The sequence below is a fragment of the Fonticula alba genome, assembly GCF_000388065.1.
Source record: "Fonticula alba strain ATCC 38817 unplaced genomic scaffold supercont2.7, whole genome shotgun sequence".
In the NCBI taxonomy this organism is placed as follows: Eukaryota; order Rotosphaerida; family Fonticulaceae; genus Fonticula; species Fonticula alba.
In genome coordinates this window covers 1513859-1522691 of record NW_009242977.1, presented here as the reverse complement: position 1 = coordinate 1522691, position 8833 = coordinate 1513859, and the positions used below count along the sequence as shown (strand labels likewise).

The 8833-nt window shown below is 68.7% G+C and overlaps 1 protein-coding gene across 1 annotated transcript in view; it reads left to right on the top strand.

Annotated features, from left to right (window-relative positions):
• Nucleotides 1-721: 721 nt before the first annotated feature.
• Nucleotides 722-8833, top strand: part of H696_04526 (hypothetical protein) — a gene marked incomplete at its 5' end in the record, with an annotated part of 12752 nt that continues 4640 nt past the window's right edge. The window contains 5 exons of the mRNA XM_009498406.1: nt 722-1023; nt 1370-1402; nt 1529-1569; nt 1704-7099; nt 7352-8749. Of these exons, the coding sequence (XP_009496681.1) occupies nt 722-1023; nt 1370-1402; nt 1529-1569; nt 1704-7099; nt 7352-8749 (7170 nt within the window). The remainder of the gene's footprint in view (nt 1024-1369; nt 1403-1528; nt 1570-1703; nt 7100-7351; nt 8750-8833) is intronic.

Here is an 8833-nt window from a genome sequence, read left to right as displayed (position 1 = left end):
GGATGGCCCTGCCCCCGGCCATCTCCCCCCCCCCCCCCGCCCCCCAGCACGAGCCTTCCCCACTTCCATTCCCCCTTCCCTGCCCCCCGGTGGTCTGCCCCCCTTCCCCCTCGCTTCCTGTCCCCTCCCTTCTTTGGCTCTCCTCCTCCCCTCTCCTCCTCCCCTCTCCTCTGCAGACTCGTCTACCCCTCCCCCCCCTCCCGCCGTCCCCTGCCCATCCACTCGGCCATCCTGGCTAAGTTGTCCCCGCGCGCGCCCTCGATCTGATGACGGGGTCGTGAAGCGCCCTCCGCCGCCCGCCCCACGCGTGCGCCATCTGCCTGCCCTTTTCCTGTGCTGGGCGCCTGTCTGCCGGCCTCCCACGCCGCCCCTGCCTCTCCCACCGGGCCACTCGGGACTGCCCCTGCCGCGGTCTTCCCCTCTCCTTCTATCTGTCTTCCTGTCTCTTCCTTTCCTCCCAGTGGAGCGCAAGGTGCGCGTGAGTCGGGCCACCAACCCTCTCCGAGTACTCGACAGGCACTTATTGACCTCCTTGTGCCAACTCGGGCACCCTGCCCTGGCCCCTGCCTTCCTCCATTCCTCTCGATCTCTCTTCCTTTGTCGCACGCACGCACGCACGCACGCACGCACATACATACACACACACACACACACGCGATCTTCCTCTTCAACAGTATCTGCCCATTGCCCCGGGTCCCCCTTCCCGAAGCGCGCCGTCTCAATGACCATGGAGACCGGTCCGTCGTCCGAGCCGGCCCACCATCCGGGACCTGATCAGAATGAGGCCGAGTGTCGGATCTGTCGGTCGTCCAATCCCATGGCCCAGCTCTGGGGCGAGGATGGCGCCCTGGGCGAGGGCCTGGCTGACGCCTCAACCAGCTCCCCTTGGGGACCGGCCCAGCTCCATCGGATCTCCTCGCTCTTCGGCACGGCCGCCACACCGGTTCTCAGTGGCGGCCGGGTGTCCGATGCCACCCGCATGAGCATCATCGGCTACTACAACACCTTTGTTAAGCCTTGCATGTGCTCCGGCAGCATTGTCCGTTTCCCTTTGTTTTTTTGTGTCCGTTGCGCCCCTTTGCCTCCCCCCCCCCCCTCGCCGGGGGGTGTGCCCCCCCCCCCCCCCCGACGACCCCGCGATCCATCCGCCACTGACTTCCCTTTCCGCTGTTCCTCTGCTGATGTGTGCCATTCCACCATCTCTCTTTCTTTCGTTCCTCCTTTCGATCCTTCGGTCCCTCGATCCTTCGTCCTTTCTTTCCCTCTCTCGCCTTGCCTCTCACCACCACCCCTTCGCGTACATGCGGATCTGCCTGTCTTCTTGTTATTGCGTGTGCATGTGTGCCATCGACTGTGACACTGCACCCAGTCTCCTGACATGGGTTGCTCTGCGGAACTCCAAGTACGCACTTTCGGCCGGTGCTGGCCACATCCCTCCTTTCTCCCCCCCCTCCTCGTGGCCTTTCTGCTTTTTCTTCCAACTTACCCCCTCCTACCCCAACTGGGCTCCCCGCCTTTCCTTCTGCAGGACCTGCGAAGTGTGCAACCATGAGATCGTGTACCAGCCCGGTACGCTCTTCTTTCTTTTTTTTTTTTGCCCCTCTCTTGGGGTTTGCAAAAACACCCACCCTCGCTGACCGCCCCTCCCTCCCCCCGATCATGCACGCACACGCACACGCACACGCACACGCACACGCACCCAGTCTTTCACAGCCAGGAGCGCGAGATTTCCACCAGCAGCCTGCTGAAGGCCGGCTTCCAATCTCTCGTGCAGACGGTCACTCGGCCGACGGTAGTCATCTTCACTTGGCTGATCATCGTCCCGCTGACAGTGCGCCTCTGCTGGTACATGTACTTCGGGCAGGCGCCCTGGCTGCTGGTGGCCCAGTTCCCGAGCATGGCCCCGACCAAGCCGGACCCCTTTGTCGGACCGGATCTCAACCCCCCCTTGGCGGATCTCTTCAGCCGGACCCTCGATCCGACGGGCTGGCTCACGCACATTGGTGCCTTCACGCCGCTCGGCGGCCGGGCGGGTGATGACCACAGCCGATCCCCCGTCCCGGTGGCTGTATCCCCGCCGGGCGGTCTGTCGGCCTCGATAGCCGGCCCTTCGGCCGAGCCGCAGGAGGTTCTCCTTAGCCAGCCGGGCCGGTGTCTTGTGCGCTTGGATTCCGGCACCACACCTGGGTCCAGTGTGTTGTTGGATTCGGCCACCATTCTTGGGCCGGTGACCTTCGGGGATATTGCCTTGTCGACATCGCTCTCTCGCACGGCTCTGTTCCCCCTGGCCGGGGAGGCCCGCGCCTCGGGCCTGTCACCGGCGCGCATCCTGCTGGAGGTCTGTGGCCAGGCATGCCCGCCGGCCGGGGCGCCTGGCCGGACACCCGGCGGCCCGTCGATCGACCACCCGCCAGGCGGACCTTCCGCCGGGACTTTCCCCCAAAGCCCGGACATCGAGGCGCTGATCGAGAGCCTGAGCGTGCACTCGGCCCTCGGGGCTGAGGCCTTCCACTTCTTCCCCCTGAGCACTTGGCGAACGGCCATCTCGCTTGAGGGCGGCAGCACGCCCAGCCGGCAGCTCCTACGGACGCATGTGGCCGGGCCCGGACGCGCGGCCCTCCTGCCGCCGGGCGTGCGTGACACCCTGGCGACTGGTGGCTCGGCCGACGACCGGCCAGCCAGCCCGCCGGAGACGCCGGATACCGCGGCGGCACCGGACGCGGCCGTGGTTGCGGCCGACCGGTCGCGGTTTCCGCGGCTGATCCAGCCCCTTGGCTGGCTCTTGGCACTCCTTGCCGATTGCGTGGCCGGGATCCTGCTGTACGCCTTCAACATGTCGGCCCTGATGGGCCTGACCGAGATCCGTACTCGCGTGGTGAATAACAGCGATGCGGCGGCCGCGGAGAGTGCCACAGCGGCGGCCAGTGCTGCCGCCGCCGCCACCGCTGCCGCCGCCGCCGCCGCCGGCGCACCTGCAGCTGCAGCTGCTACCCCCGCCGACGGCCGAGATGCTGCTGCGGATGCCGCGGCGGCCGAACCGGCCGCGGGCCTGACTGCCTCGACGGAGGCCGGGCGCCCTCCATCCGGCGGCCTGATCAGATCCATTCCCAGCCCCGGCGTGCGTTTCACCGGCAGCATGTCATTGATCGACTTGACAGATGGCGGGCCTCCAGATGCCCCATTCAGTGGCGGCAGTGCTTCGATGCCGGGGGGGTTCGTCCGGCGGCGGTCCCCTTCGGCGGATTACCTTCGGCCCTCGTCGGTGCCCGACATGGGGTACTACTCCCCGGGGATGGTGGCTGCCCAGCGGGCGGTGTCCCCGGGACCGGGTGATGAGGGCCCATTCGCGGCCGACACCAATGGCACCGGCTTGGCTGCCACGGGAATGGAGCACTTGACCGGGTCGCCGCCGCCCGGCCTGCGGACGCCCCTTTCGCCGGTTCAGCTGCATGGCAACCCTTACGCGCCCTCTTCGCCCGGCGGCCCGGCGGCCGGGGGGTACCTTTCTTACCAGCATCTGTCCTCGGGACATGTGTTTCCGCACCCCCCGGGGCGCGGGCACCAGCGCAGCACATCGCTCTCGGTGCAGCAGCAAATCCAACGCCGAGTCAGCATCATCGCCAATGACATGAGCGACGACTCGTCGCCACTGTTGACCGGCATGCGGCCGCGCTCGGTCATGGGGCGTCGCGAGAGCGAGCGCTACACGTCGGAGTTCGCTTCGTCGCGGTCCTCCTCGCGGCGTGGATCGGCCCCGATGGCGGTCACCGGGTCTCTTGACAGCCTGGGCTTCGGCGGGCCGGCCACTGGCGCCCGATCGCCCATCCATCCGATGCCCCTGTCGCCGGGGTTTCTCGGCGGCGCCCAGCCCGCCGGGTCTCCTCATCTGGCGGCGCCCATCGGCGGCGGCGGCGGCGGCGGCGGCGGCATGGGTCATCCGTATGGCGGCGGTCACACCGGGTCCACCGGGGGCCGGTCCCCCTCGCCTGGTTTGAGCCGCGGATCCCCCAGCAGCATGTCCGCCTACCTGAGCCCGGGCACCCCGAGCAGTCCGTCGCCATCGCCGACGGGGTACCCGGCCGGGGCTGCGGGCAGCCCGCACAGCCGGCCCCGGTCGGGCAGCATGTTCGCCATGTCTCCCCATCGCCGTGGCTCCCACAGTCTCTATTCGCCGATGGCCTCGACCCTGGTCCTGGGCCAGCTGTCGCCGAGTTCCTCGAGCGCCGCGTCGCCCATGCCCCTGGCTGCTCATGCGGAAGGCAGCCCGACTTCCCGACTGGCCACCACCACCACCCCCCCTGCTGCAGGTAACGCAGCACTCTACCTCTCTTCGCCTGTTTTCCCCCCCTCCGCCACCATCCCCGATGCCGCCGCCGCCGCCGCCGCCGCCGCCGCCGCCTCCCTCCCCGCTGGCGCCGCCGCCGCCATTGCCTCGCCGTCATCCTCGCCCTCTTCGCCACTTCGTACCCTTAGCCCGGGCTCCGGGTTTCTGTCGGTCAAGAAGCCGGATGACCCGCTGGGGCTTTTCCTGTTTGATGGGCTCTTTCCCGAGAGCCTGAGCTCCGGCACGAGTCCCAATCCATCGCCCAATCTGGCGGCCATGGCGGTGGCGGCCATGGCTACGGCTGACAGCGACGACATGCACCCCGATGCCAGCCCCTCACTCGCGCCCAGCGTCGCTGGGCCCCCTGCCCCTGCCCTTACCAGTGTTTCGTCCCCCCCGTCGACCGCCACGGCTGGGTCGGCCGCAGATGCTGCCTCCGCACCCTCGGGCGCCATCCCGCCGTCCGGAGCCACATTGCCCTCGACGGCAGGGGCTGCCACGTCAGACGCCCCGGCGGTTGCCGCACTCTCGGCCGCTCACATTTCCACCCCCGCCCCCGCCCCGGCCACTGTCCCCGCAGCTGCCTCCCGTTGCGCCGGCCCGCCTGCCACTCTTGTGGTCGTGGGCGCCACCGCCGCCGCCGCCGCCGCCGCCGCCGCCACCCCCTCATCCGCCAGCCCCGCGAGCGGGTCGGCCGCCTCTGGAACTCGGTCTGCCGAGGGGTCCGGCCGGCTGCCGGCGGCCGAGTCGGACTTGGGTCGCTTTGGTATCAACATGGCCGAGAGCCCGGGGAGCCCGGTGCCAAGCAGCCCGGCGCGGCCCTCTCTCCGCCGGACTTCCCTCAGCTACTCGACCAGCATGCCAACCTCACCCTCCTTGGGGGAGGTCAACTCGCCGGGGGTTTCGGCTGTCTCGGCGTCCTTTTCGGGGCTCGGGTCGCCGGGGGTCTTCTCGGCCTCCGGGAGCTCCTCCGGCGGGCCGGTTGCCGCCACGCCGGAGTATGCCTTCGGCCGGGGGCCAGGCAGCTCGCCGGCCAGCGATCGCCGCCCGGGTGCCCCTCATGCTGCCTATAGCCGTGGTTTGACGCCGGTGTCCGAGGAAACGTCCGACCCGGGGCTCGGGCTGGGCTCCGAGTCTCACGAGTTCTTCACCCGGCTCGAGTCCCCCGGCCCGGAGGGATTCATGGCAAGCGATCACCCACGTCCGGGCAATTGGGGCATGGACTTCACGCGGCTGAGTTCGCCCACCGGCGGCATGGACGGCTCGCCGTACTTTGGGTCTAGCGGCATGCCCGGGCGTGGGGCCTATGCTGGGAGCCCGGCCGAAGGGGTGCCGAGCTCCTCCCTGGCCCGGCTAATGTACCATGCCGATGGGAGCTGGCGTCAGCAGTCGGAGGACCTCGGCCCCGGGGCGTCCGTTGCCAGTGTCGGCTCCGGCCCATCGCAGCTCGGCGGCCGGGGGACTCGGCGCCGGTCTGCCAGTCTTTCCTGGGGATCTTCGGCCGCACGCCACAGCGCATACATGTTCACTGGCCCGGCCGATGTCGGCGGGCCCATGGGAGCCGACCCCGGTGGCAATGTGCCCGGGGAGAGCCCCAGCCTCGGAAGTGGCCTGGCGGCGGTGCCCGGCGGCGGTGCCCGGTCCCCGGGGCTTGCTCCCCGGCGGATGTCCGGTTCGTCGGCCTACCCAGGCCGCGAGGCGGCCGCCGGTTCTGCAACCGCCAATGCCGGGTCACCCATGCTCCTGCCGCCGAATGTGGCATACCATCATTCCGGAGCCTCGTCCGGCTCGCCGTCCTATCCTGGACCACGGGAGGCTCACCTGTTGCCTGGGGCTGGCTCGGCGTCCGGGCGCTTTGCCTCTCCAGCTGCCCCGGGCTCGGACTCCTTGCCCTCCCTCAGCCGCATGGGTCCGCCCGCGGGCAGCACTGTCACTGGTCAGGGCATCACCATCGGCGGGAGCATCAACATCAGCAGCAGCCACACCGGCATCAGTAGCAGTGATGGCAGCAGCAGCAGCAGCAGCAGCAGCAGCAGCAGCAGCAGCAACAGCAGCAGCCACAGCAACAGCAATGACATGGCTTCCCCCGGAGGCCAGTGGGCCGATTCGGGCAATTACTATGGCCTCGCGTCGAGCCCACTGCTGGGCGTCGGGATCGGGGGCTCCGGCCGGTCCTCCCGCCGGGGGAGTGCCAGCTATGGCCGTGCGTCGCCGCTGGGCGGTGTCGGGGGGCATCTCCTCCGGAGGTCTCCCTCCCCCGGGCCGAGTGGCGGCCTGCTAGATGGCACCATCCACTCCATGGCCATGGGGGATCCGCCTCTCGAGGCCGCGGGCAATCTTCCCCTCCCGGGGTTGATGCCCATGGCCGGGGGGCTCTTTGGCGGTGGGGCCGGCATGGATTTCGGTGCCCCGCCCGGGGTGGCGCTTGGCGGTGGGGAGCCGGCCCTGGCAGCCGGGCTTCCTGGCATGGGGGGCCTGCCCCCGGGACTGAACCATGGCGCTGCCCAGGAAGAACGTCGCAATGAGCTGATTGCCGCCATCAATAACCTGAATGACTCGCTGCATGGGTTGCTGTCACGCGGGACGGAGCCCGAGGCCGGCACAGGACGCGGGGAAACCGAGAATTCCTTCCTCAAGCTCCTGAAAGAGCTGCTTGGCTTTGGCGGGTCCTTCCGTTCCATGCTGGAGAACATCCTCTGGGTGTTGATGTTCAATTCGGTCTTTCTCGGATCCTTCGGCTTCCTGCCTTGGGTCATTGGGGAGTGTGGCTTGGCGGTACGCGTGGCTTCCCTGGCTCTTTCTTTCTCTCTCTCTCTCTCATTCTCTCTCGGAGGCTCTTTTTGTTCCTGCTGTTTGCTCAACTATCACCCCTTTCCTGGTCCCGTTCTATTGGCTGACACACACACACACACACACACACACACTCTCTCTCTCTCTCTCTCTCTCTCTCTCTCTCTCTCTCTCGCGCGCGCGCGCGCTCGCCCACCGGGCTGTGCATCGATACGCGGCCATCCACCGACATCCTAGCTGACTTCGGCGCTATTGTCCGGGGTCAGTCACCTGGTGGCGCCGATCTTCCCCAACATTGGCCTGCTCTTGCGTAATGTCCTGGCCCCGGGCATTCGGACCCCCTTCCGTCTTCTGGCTGACTACCTCAGCCGACGGGCGGTTAGTTCGCTGCTTGTGGGCCCTTCGGCGCGGGCATATCGCCTGGTCGGCAGCTCGGCTGCCACAACCCCCGGGGCCATCCTTGCCGGCGGCGGACACACGGCAGCCCGCCTGACCGCCAAGCACCTGCTCCCGACGACAGGGACCACCACCTCGGCTTCGGTGGCCGCTACAGCCACGGCAGCCACGGCAGCCGGCGTCCTCCAGTGGGTGACCACCCTGGTGTCGTCGGTTTGGTCCAGCTGCCGCGCGGCTCTCGGGCTGGACTCGGCCTTCTGGCTGGCCTCTCCCGGGCGCCTGGAACACTACTTCGTTCAGGGCATCACCGCCGGCGAGGCCATCCGGACGGCCGTCTGCCCGGCGTCCATCTCCGGGGTGGCGGTCGGCGCTTCGAAGGCGCCGGGCCCGTTGCTTCTCGGGCGGCTGGTCTTCGGCCAGGGCATGTGCTCGGCCCTGGTGGAGGCGGTCCCAGTCCTGGCGCCCGGAGACCAACTGTCCGAGACGCGGCTCTACTCCGGCCTGCTGGGGGAGGGGCTCTTCGCCTCGCGCAGCCTGACCATGCTGCTGGGTCCGGTGGGCGCGGCCCTCCGGCCGGTGGCCACCCTGCTGCGACTGGACATCCTGCTCGCCGGCTTGCAAGAGGTGGCCGTGCGGCCGCTTCAGCGCCTGTTCCCCGAGGCGCGGCTCTGGCTCAGCGGGCTTCTGATGAAGATCCCGCTCAAGCTCTTCGGGATGTCCTCCTCCGGGCATGAGCTCAGTCCGCTAACCGGGTCCATTGCCCTGGTGCTGGACCTGGCCGTGGCTCTGATGGTGGGTTACGTCCTGAGTGGGCTGGCGGTGTATGCCTACCTCCGAGCCATGGGCCGGCTGTTGGGGAACAACCCGACTGCCGCCGGGCTGGCCGGGTCCGTGGCCGCCGGCCAGGCGTCTCACCCTGCGGCCGATACCGCGCCGACTGGTGCCTCGGCCACCGGCAACGGGTCGGACATGGCGAGGGACCCGGCCTCGATGGCGGCCGAGGCCAACGGAGCCCCCGCAGCCCACGGGGCCAACCGACATGCGGCCGACCTGGCTCACACTGCCGAGCGCGATCCCCTGGAGACGCTAGACGCACAGGCAGCGACCCTGGCTGATACCCTGGACCCGGACACTGGCATCGAGAATGACTTCTCGTTCATGCAGTCGTCCATGGGCGGTGGCCAGCATTTTGCCGCCGGGCTGATCCTGGTAGCGGACTTCTTTTCTTTCCTTGGCAAGGTGCGTGCCGCCCGCCCAGCGGATGGCCGGAATCCCTCCTCCATCTGCGCCCTTCTCTTGCTTCTGCCTCCTGCCACGCGCGTC